Source organism: Silurus aristotelis (assembly GCF_946808225.1).
Source record: "Silurus aristotelis genome assembly, chromosome: 10".
Lineage (NCBI taxonomy): Eukaryota > Metazoa > Chordata > Actinopteri > Siluriformes > Siluridae > Silurus > Silurus aristotelis.
Genome location: NC_139583.1, coordinates 9,264,154 through 9,275,657, shown reverse-complemented (window position 1 = coordinate 9,275,657; position 11,504 = coordinate 9,264,154). Strand labels below are relative to the sequence as shown.

The 11,504-nt window shown below is 35.9% G+C and overlaps 2 protein-coding genes across 2 annotated transcripts in view; one reads left to right on the top strand and one right to left on the bottom strand.

The window, feature by feature from the left end:
* LOC310731884 (uncharacterized protein) overlaps positions 1-11,504 on the top strand; it is a 421,718-nt gene that overhangs the window by 52,002 nt on the left and 358,212 nt on the right. The gene's annotated exons all lie outside the window — the stretch shown is intronic.
* The window catches only part of fam107b (family with sequence similarity 107 member B), a 40,430-nt gene that overhangs the window by 26,585 nt on the left and 2,341 nt on the right, over positions 1-11,504 (bottom strand). The window contains exon 2 of the mRNA XM_083551985.1: positions 10,537-10,612. Within this exon, the coding sequence (XP_083408111.1) occupies positions 10,537-10,612 (76 nt within the window). The remainder of the gene's footprint in view (positions 1-10,536; positions 10,613-11,504) is intronic.

Below are 11,504 nucleotides of genomic sequence, written 5' to 3'. Positions count from 1 at the left end.
AAGCCCGGTTTTTAGATTGTAAACAGTCAGAATTTGCATTATATTGCAATTTACTGACACAATCCAGCAAAACCTTTAGACATCAAGTCTGTTTTCAGTAAAAAAGGTTTCCTGTTTTTTTTTTTCAGCTCTTCATGTGTCAAAACCCTAGTCCTAAAACTCATTTGATGAAATCTTGATATTTTATATGCCAGCAGCAGCATTTTTACATAATTCATTTCCATTGCTAGCATCAGACAGAAATAATCTAAATATAATCTTTGGAATCTAAGTATTCATCCCAAACAATTCATACAAAAATTGTTCAAAGTACATAAAGTTTTATTGATTTTACTTTGGTTTTAATTTGGGTTTTTTCGATCCAAAAAGAGGCCCGGAGGTTAAAAATCCCGCCATTCTCCAAAGTTTAAGAATGAGCTGGAATGTCATCCAGTAACGTCATGGAACAATAGGGAACATTATAAAAAAATTATTTAACTCTAGAGGGGTGACTCATAGTTATAACAGCCAGAGAGTTTCATCACAAACCAAGCCCCAACCCAGCAGGAAACAGATGTGGGCTGTTTTGGGGGAAAGAAGAGCCATGTTGTAGGAGCTGACGAGAATAAGGGCACCCCCTGAGATTCTGATGGGAAACTCAAGGCAAAGTTCTCAGCCTTTTGGGGTATAAGAAGAGGAGGTCATGAACCTACAGATTAATACAGGCAGGCCGATAGCATCAATCACCTATTTCACTTTCCTCTCAACTCTCCATCAAAGGGAATTTCTCCCCTGTTTGTTATTGTACAAACTGTCCTCGCTGTCAAAATGTAGATTTGTCCTCTATTGTATCAGTGTGTCTGTGAGTTCCAGTAAGTTCTGCAGGTTTGTTGCCCGTAAGCAGGAAATGACAGTTATCCGTAACTATAGCAATGTAATTGACTTCCTGTTTTACACTTCTCTTAGATTTTTTTTAACAACCCAGAAATCATCACTGGTTCACACATTCTTTTAAACTTATATTGAAAGCCCTTTTATGTTTTTTATTTGTCATTATTCAACAGCAAAATTTCTCAATTTCCGTACCTCCATCAACCACGGTGCAGAAATTCTTGCACTCTTATTAAATATCTAGCAATTAAATTAAATATTATAGTTAAACATATTAATAACTCTGATAATGTAACTGTCATTTAATGTAGTTTATTTTTTAGACTAATATATTAAGAAATTAGTGCTGCGATATAATTAAAAAAAAGTTTGTGGACACCTGGTCATATGTATGGTATGTGCTTTTTCAGCATCACATTCCACATTTAGTCCTAATTTGCTCCCAATAATTCCCTCCACTCTTCTGGGAATATGTTCCACTAGATTTTGGAGTTTGCTAGTGGAGATTTGTCCTCATTCAGACACATGGGAGTCTGAGAAGGCCTGGGGTGCAGTCAGTTTTCCAAATCATCACGAAGGTGTTCAATAGTGTTGAGGTCAGAGCTCTATAGCAGGAGATCTTCCACTCCAAATCATACAAAGCATATCTTCATGGGCATTGTCATGCTGGAACAGGATTGGGTCTTCAAGTTCAAGTGAAAGGAAACATCCTACACAATTGAATGCCTTGAGCTTTGCAATAACAGTTCAGGAACGAACCGTGTATTACTGGGAAAGTCAGTTGTCTCAGTTCTTTTGTCCATATAGTGTATGCCATTATTCACCAGCAAAATTGCTCAATTTCCACATCTCCTTCAAGCACGGTGCAGTAATTCTTGCACTCACATAAAATCAGAAATGGCAAAAGTACACAAATCTTCACTCAAGTAAAAGATACAGATACTTATGTTTCAAAAGACTCTGGTAAAAGTTGAAGTATTGACTACACTTTTTCACTCAAATTAAAGTAAATATGTTTGGGCTTTGACATTTTAGTAAAAATAAATAGCCTGCTTTAGTGTCACACTGGTAACTGGATCTCACATCATATTAATATAATAATACTAAAGAATTTCAAATTGTGTTATCTAATGAATGTATCCAGACTGAACAACCACCATATAGAACACAAGCAGAGAAAAGATGATGATGATCAGGAATGTCTCTGTTCTCAGTCATGTTTACATCTTGGACTCCCTCTGTCTCATCCACATTAGCCATACTGTACTTCTTGTTGCTTTCTGCCTTGCTCATTGTTAGCTTCGAAAACTAGCCTACATCTGTGGTGTTTGATAATCAGGAAATGATACACCAGTGGTACATTAAAAAAGCTGCACAATGACAAGAAGCAGGTTAAAGGGCAGAAAACGCCACGCAGTGAGAAAAAAAAATATTGATTATATCACCAAATAGATAACAAGCCTGGTTTGAGAGTGTACGAAGTAGAAAGTACAGATATTTATATCCTATATAATATAATATGGTTTTTAAATTAACATTTCTTTCACAAAGATCTCTAAGGTTAATTTGTGGGTTCTTCGGAGATCTCTAACCAGCATTTGGTTACTGAAAATAGCAGTGAAGGAAGAAAAAAAAATTAGGTGCTTGTAATTCTAAAACCTTTGAAAAGCTCCAAACACTTGCAGATATACTTTTACACAATGCAGTTATGCATGAGTACAAGTTAGGTATTTAATTCTTTTTTTATTGCAAATTGTTGGAAAATTTATTGTATATGCCCAAAGGTTATGTGGAATGAGAAAAAAACTATGTAATTTTAGGTCTCATAGTAAATAATACCGGGAATTTTATGTAATGCAAATATTTTTTGTATTCTTTATTTATACATAGCAGTTGTAATCTGTTATTTTGTTTAGGGAATAAACAGATTTGAGTTTTACTGCTCTGCTGACCATGTGTATATGCTAACGCTATTTTGGAAACATTTGTATGCTTTATAAGAAGAGGGGAGGGTGAATGACACCAGCAAGTTTTTAGCTCTACATCAAAGAACACCAGCGTGCAAAAAACACCACGTAAAAAGTACCACACAATAAAATGACCAAACAAACACGTTAAAAAATGTACATGTATTGAGCTAACGCGAAATCAAACCTGAGATTCGTATTGAAATTAAGATATCATCCAACTGGCTGACCAAAGAGCATTTGCTATGTCAAATAATCAATACTGAATCAATACTCATTTATTTTCCATCCAGAGTGTAGAGGTTCACTATTGACAACAGCCTTGGATGATATGTGTTTAACGACGCTTTATTAGCAATGCTAAATGAGCTGGGGACTAGCTGAAAAAGACCTTTCAATCACAGCTAAAGCCAGAGTAAGAGCCCAAGCTTTTCATTTTACATTTTGACAATCCCTGCACCCCCAACCATAGTGCTTCAATATGTACAACAGGGTCTGAAGAAAAGAAAGCTGAGAAAGAAGAAGAAAGGAGAAGAAAGAGGCCAGTGTGCCTTTACTGTAAAAGCCCATACTGAGTCAGCCTTGAGGAATGTCTTAAAGCATCAGCCCTGTCACAAAATGACCTCAGTGTGACCTCTTACTTATGTCCCCACCCTTGTATTATTCACACAAACACTGAACTGTACTTGATGCAATGTATCAAGCATTTTTCTTACAATGAGCATCCATGTGCAATGTTTATTCCACAAAACTGGTCTATGCCCTAATATAGAAATGTATGTGCCCCAAGTTACTACCACGCAGCTGGCATTAAAACCAATCCAATTTTCGATAAACGAATACATAAATACTGAGTCATTGTCATAAGTCCCCTTTTATTAAGTGGATCCTGGTCCTATCCCAAAACACTGGCAGAGATACACACTGAATGGGCACCATGCACACAGATATAATCCAGCCCAGAATTTATCATAATGGCTTGTATCTCGCAAGTGGGAGGAAACCCAGGAGCCAAGATGAAACCCATGAGCAAACTGCTCACCAAGAGTAATCGGAGCTAGGATCACACTAGGGACCCTGAAGCTGCAGAGGAAATGAAGCTCACCGTTTAACCATGAGATTAAATAATGAAGCTTTTCAATATGTTAATTGAATGTTAGCTAATTTATTTGGTAATAAATGACAGCATTTTTTGTTACAGAATGTTTGATTAAATTGTAATCTGCCTATTTAGATTATGGCTCAAAATATAATTTAAATATTCTGAACTATAATTCTGTAGGTTTGTGTCCATACAGTCCAACATCCAGCATGTTAGAAGTTCAGTTCTTCATTTCCACTTCATTTTAAAACCTATAAACTGGTCCACAATTATAAGGGGATTTTACAGTGTTGTAAAAAAACAAAAACAAAAAAACAGATGTCTGAGCTAATTCCCTCACAGTGAAGTCTTCATTAGTAAAATGTTTAAACAAAGCTTGTTTCTTGTACATCGTGCAGTATAGCTTTCTTACTATTTAGACTACCCCAGATTTCATTTACCGAGCTTGAAATTCATTCTGTTCATTCAATGCAAAACATTTAAAGGAAAGCAAATATTACGCACTGATAAAAATTACTCTCTCTCTTTCCTTTTCTATTTCGCTCTCACACACTACAGAGATAAACATATGAATTGACAAGTTTTGCTCTTCACCAAATTACCCAGTCCTCCACAGAGGTGGACAGGAGCGAAGTAAATGTAATTTGTTACTATACTTAAAGCTTTTCCACATATTTCTACTGAAGTATTTCCGTTTGGGGAGACTTTTACTTTAACTTCAATACAATCAAACCACAAGTCGAATATCTTTTTTTTCTCAACTACATTTTGCAAAATCTGTCGTTCCTTTTTATTTTTGAGTGGAAAAAACGTAACTGGTCAAGCATGCAGCAAGCCACCAATCAGGGTAGAGGGCACGCTCTGTTTTGAACTTATTTTGATTTCCCCTTGGTGGTATCTACTAAGCATGAACATACAGTTCAGCGTCAGTTCAGCAGCAAGCAGAACATTTTGAGAGTAATAAATAATGTACAAAAATCCTGACTCTAACTTGCCACAACACCTGTGACCTTATTTGCAATTAAAATAATTATAATTATAATAAGTATTAATTATAAATTATAATAGGAAATGATATTCATAATAAATCATAATACTTTGGATACTTAAGTGCATTTGAAGGTAAATACTTTTTTACTTTTCGCCAAGAGAAAGTTTAAAGGGAGTAACTTTACTTTTGGAGTAATATTTTACCTCCTGTATCTTAACTCAAGTACATGGTTTGGTACTTTATTCACCACAGGTCCTTTAGGAGCTGAGCAGCCTATGTTTCAGCCTGGAGTCATTTCTGGGCCAGAACATTTTTACCAGTTAACCTCAAATAAACAAACTGGCCACATCAATTACATTGTGATATGGTGACTCATCAAGATTCAAGACAATTACGCAGAGCTAAGTTGAAGCTGCTGTTTATATGGCAGCACATGATGTAGTACATTAAGGTAAATAAAATTGTCAGTGTGCTTAAAGACAGCATTCAGTCTTAAATCAGTGTTGGGTCTAGGCTGTGTCTGTCACGCACACTGCCTCTGTTGTGAAATACACTGACACAAAGCTTGCTACTCAGGACAAGCCGAGCACTTAGGCTAATGGAGCTAAGGGAAATGAATAGAGAAAGTGTTACAGAGACTCACTGCACACAAGGAGATGCGGAGGTGATGTAATAGTGCTGTGTTTTTCTTTTCTTTGCCAATGTACATAGCAATCACTTAGCCCTGATTATTGTTAAAGGATGCAGAGACGTTGAGGAAACATGAGGCGAGGGAGTCTAACAATAATACTCCAGAAACAAAAAACAGGAAAAATACAGGAAATAATGGTAAAAGTGTCAAACTGACCACACATTCCTCGAGATGCTGCATTTCACTGATGTTACCAGGATGGCTGGTAAAAATACAATACGTGCATCATAGGTGACGCAGTAAAGGACAACTGATGTGCACAGAACAATGGAGAGCTGACCGACCCCACATGTGCACTGAGCTCTATTAATATGCTGAATCAGCCTGACCTTCAACACAAAACAGGATTTCAACACTCACATGCACAACATGCATTCAAATTCAGCACTGTAGCCTTAACACCAGAGGCAGCTAGTACAAACAAGCATGACGGGGCTATAACTGCATTGCTGGAGCTAGTTAACCAACTACCTGGAGCTAGTTAACTAACCATAATGTCTGAAACTGAATATTTTGAATTTTTTTCTAACCACCAATAGTTTTAATAAAAAGATGTAGAATAGTATGAAGAAATAAAACATGTAATGCTCTACTAGCCATGTTTCCTACAATTACCGAACATGGTAAAGTGGAAACTTATAACCTTTACATTCAAAACATCAAAGCTCTAATCTTTTCTGTACTATGTGCAATCTGTACTTTTAAAGTAAAAAGCTACTCAGTGAGCATTGTATAAGGTGATTAAACAAAAACAGGAGTTTTGGAGTGGCCTAGTCAAAGTCCAGCATTAAATCCAATTGAGCTACTGTGGCGTGACCTTAAACATGGCACAAACAATTATTAGGTTTAGGGTCAATTACTTTTTCACATGGGTCAAGGCAGGTTTGGACAGCTTTTTTCCCATAATAAATGAAATCATCATTTAAAAACTGCACTTTGTATTTTAAGTCAGAACATCATTCCCCAAGACAAAGGTGCTACATCAGACAATGTAAATTAACAAAAAGAAACACGAAACGACACAAAACTCGAAACTAACAACTAACAATATTAAGTGCACTTTTGCAACATTTAGTGCAAGCAAAAAGGGACAACATAATACAAGGGCCGACTAGTAAGATTTGAGAAAAAGGAACGTCTGTATAAAAAATATATGCTGTTCATTTAAACATGAGATTTTATCAGCAGAAATGTGCTCAGGTTATCTTTGTTTTTACTTTGCATTAACTCAAGTTATTTCTGTGTAATATTAAAATTAGCTTGATGATCTGAATCATTTAAGTGTGTCAAATATGCAAAAAAAAATATTAAAATACACAGCACTGTACAATAATAATATAAAATAGCAAACACTTTTCAATGAAAATAAAGTTATAGACAACAAACCTATAAGGTTTGTGCTTCCTGGTTTGAATCTAAAACATATAATTTTCCTCTTTGGGTATTTGGAGGAAACATGCCATGATGCTAGTAGAGCATTACATGCATGAAAGAAATATAAATCCCAAATATATTGCTTCATTGTCAGGCTATTAATCTAAATAAGACTTTAGCTATCACATCTAATATAAGGGCTGGCCATCGCTAAATTATACAAGGAGAACATCTGCATGTCTGCAGCAATAATTCTTTAAAGGTAATAGCTAAAAGCCTAGTTGATGCACGTAAATGAAGTGGGATTAGACCACAGAGCTGGACTCTGTAATTGGTTACAGAGCAGCGAGTCACAAGGCCCATGTTCCCTGTGTATCTGGGGAAGTGGCTTAGGACACTAATCAGATCAGCTGCTACTCTGGTCAATTCCACAACCTCTATGATTGCATGATTTTATTCAGCCTGATCGATTTAATGTCTTACTTTTAAAACAACAAATAAAAAAATGCGTTGACCTTTTACTTCAGGTAATATTTAATTCTAAATCCAGGCAGATTATGTTGTTCAGACCTTTTTTTGATGGATCCAACCTTCTCCAACATACTTTGTTTTTTTTAAATGCAGGCTAACTATATAAAATGACAGAAAGACATTGTCAAAGGCTATGATGAGATAGATAGATAGATAGATGTGAAGAGTGGAGGTTATTATAACTGCAGATGTTCAAAAAGCACATATGAATCTTATTGTCAGCTCTCCATACATTTTCTTCCATATAGAGTAGCTAGATAAAAATATACAGCTTATTCAGAGAAAAATATAATCTAAATAATATTATGCACATGTCTGCAACTTTTTTATATGATCTAAACAACACCCCTCACACTGTTTGTCAGTTCCTCTTAACGTGTCCGTCGTAACGCTGCCGGATGTCAAACATCATATCAAGAGATCAAGACAGCATAACCAAACTTCATTACAGTTGATTTTGCATTATGTTTTGTCTTGTTGCAGAATAGTTGCAATCAACATTTCATTAGGGGGAAATTGTTTAACATTTTGTGATGCAAAAGAATTGGGAGATACAAAGTATACTTTGTATACTTTTGCCCTACCTATACAGCATATTCTTACAGCATTAGCTGAAACAGTGTTCTTTTTTCAGTAAACATAAATAAGCACATATTAGATACACTATGTGAACAAAAAGTATGGCAAATGACCATCACACACATTTGTCATACTTTTCCAAACTACCACAAAGTCTTGAGCACATAATGGTTTAGAATGTCTTTGTATATTGAGAGGTTTTAGACTTCCCTGCCCTGACCTAAACCCCACTACAGTATGTAAAACCCAACACGTTCTCACTCCCAACTCAAAACCTCACATTTAAGTGAATCAACAGACATACACATGTGCCTTGTAGGTGTTTTAATGTGTTTTTCAACTTAATCTTTATCTCCTTCATCTGTAGCATATGTGTGATTACCACACCTAGCATACACACGATTGCCACATGCGAGAATTTCACCATGTTTCCACGTACTGATGAAAGAACAGAAAACCTAATCAGAAGTCAGTTATAATGCCAGTGCATGAGCGTTTGTTGAATTACCTGAGTACATGTTTAAACACATTTAACTGTGTACCACTGTATAACAGGCAGAGGTGTAAAGAGTACCTGAAAATTATACTTGAGTGAAAAGTATAGATACCTTACTGCAACACTTAAAAAGTAACTAATTCAAATATAACTTAGAGTACTTTTACTAATACAAATATTAATGAGTATTTTAATCATATTGAACATAGGCTCAAAGATGCAGTAGTCCTCAACACTGACACATGTTAGTGAAAAGCCAAAAATGGTTGATTTGTGAGGTTATATTTCCTTGAATAAACATCTAATTGCACACCTCAACACTGCATTAACCAAAACACAACACAGCAGCCTCTTCAACATAACAGAATGAAATAACGATCAAAGAAGTTGGTCAAAAAAAGACAAAGTAGTAAAGCAATCTTTCTTCAATTAACAAAGAAAATAACAGTATCATGTCACAAAGTGGAAAAACCATTAGTATTCAATAGACAAAAAAAATGAAAGTAAATAATTTTAGACAAAGTAAAACCAAATATTCAAAGCTGACTGTGATTTGATAAACCTCAACCTAAACCTTTTTGGAATTTATTTGAGCTCTGTTTGGACTGAAAAATTTTATTCATTTTAATGAATAAAAATTTATTAAATCGTTTACAGGCAGAAGATGCAGGAAGAGGAATGTTAAGCTTTAATGACCTCTTCAACAGAGGTGCAAAATGTACTGAGATTGTAATGGTCATTGTCAATTAATTAATTAATGATAAATGTAGCTAAGTAGAGAGTATAAGTTACTGATATCTTTGATACTCTTACTAGTAAGTAGCTAAAAAATGCTTAAGTACAGTAACTAAGTACATTTACGGAAATATTTACACGACTGTATAACAGGTTAGTTCTAGTAGATAAATCATAATATGTGATGTATATAAGCTTCTTTGTGTCTGTGTGTATATGTGGGAATGTTGGTTTTTTGCATGTCATTGGTGACCAAACGTCGAAACAAGATCAGAATATATAGTATGACATCTTTGACATTGTAGACTGTTACACACAAGAGGAAATCTACCTTTAAAATAAAAACTAATAAAAACAGTTTGGGTCTAGGCATAGTATTAATAAGCTGCATTATCCACACAAGGCAAGTAGGACACGTGTGTATGTGTTTATACCCTAATCCTGCAGTTCATTCCAATACAAAATCACAAACACAATAGCCAAGCTGGTTACAAAAAGTGCATCTGCATTATTGACTGATGTGCTGATTGATCGACAGTGTTGCAAAGCAGATTTGCTTTAACACACAGTCACATGCTCCATGCTTTACCTCTCAGGGCTTTTCACTGATCTGGAAAATGTTCCAAAACATGGCTTCTAATGAAAGTAATAAATGCCAGAGGTCCATCAGGGGCTAGAGAGATTACAAAAGTGCGAATGAGAGAGAGAGCAAGAGCAAAAGAGAGAGAGAGAGAGAGAGAGAGAGAGAGAGAGAGAGAGAGAGGGAGAGGTAGACCATGTGCCAGAAATCCTATAATCCTAAAGTTTCCTCTTGTTTATCAGGGTAGAACAAATAAAGAACATGAAAGACTATTAGATATGATCCATTCAGCATTATCATTGAGATAAAACACTTTCTGACAGTATGAGCTTAAATTTTCCACTGACACTACACAAATTCCAATCTTTTTCCCAGTGTGTCTGTCTGTGGGTGTATGTGCACATGTGTGCTTGTGTGAGTGTGTGACTGCATTTTCCACACCATAGAGGAAAAGGAAGAGAGGAAACCTATATTTTTTGTCTTGATAACTGTCCAGACTCTGGCCATGAAATTTTCCGTGTGTGTGTGTGTGTGTGTGTGTGTGTGTGTGTGTGTGTGTGTGTGTGTGTGTGTGGTTGTGGTTGTGTGTGTGTGTGTATAGTTATGCATATCGTCTGTACCTGATAAAGGTCCATCCTCTGTCTCTCTATAATCTGTGCAGTCTGACTGCACTTCCTGGAGAGGACACTCCTGTTCCTGGCACAGAGTAAGGAAATAACACAATCTGTCAATCTGTCAGACACATACACACACACACACACACACACACACACACACACACACACACACACACACACACACACCTCACCTTACCCAAGTAAATGAACTGGGCAACTTAAATATTTCAAAGATATCTGCAAACTTTGATATCAGAGCACCAGTATAGTGATGCATTTAAACATATGTGACCTGATGCAAGAACTGACTTCCATTTTACTGCTGTAAAAATCATTGAGCCAAGTAATTGTTCCTTGGAGACAGAGCTGTTGGGGCTAAGTGGAGCAAGGGATAACATTTTTATCCTTCGTAAAAGGCAGCTGTACTCTGTTACCAGAATCACAAATAACATGATAATAATAACATGCATCTAAATGTGGAAGGGCATGGACCAAAGGGACCAGTAATGCATGGAAACTGAGATGGAAGGGATTCCCTTCCAAACCTAGGTTTTCTGTCTGATAAAAAAAAGGATCACAAATAAAGGATAATAGCCTTTCAGATCTATAAAATGTAAGTAACATTATTTTAGCATGCATCATTCTTTTTCTATATTTATAGACTGGAATGATAGCTTTTTATTCTGAGCAGTGTTAAAAGAACAGTAATATTAGGTACAAGTGGCCTTCTTTCTAGCAGGATTATACCCATTTACATCAGCATATATATTAGTACACATTAAATACTACTACTGAGTTGTGTGGCTTCCATCGAAGTTCAGTAAAAATATATATCCATTACACTGGACCACAAAAGTGTTGTTGTATTATAATCTTTCCTGACCAGCTCTACACTAAAGCTGTTAAGCTGAGGCTGTAGTCAGGGCTTGATCTAAGGAGAGTATACGCGAATGGCATGACTCCATGAAGCA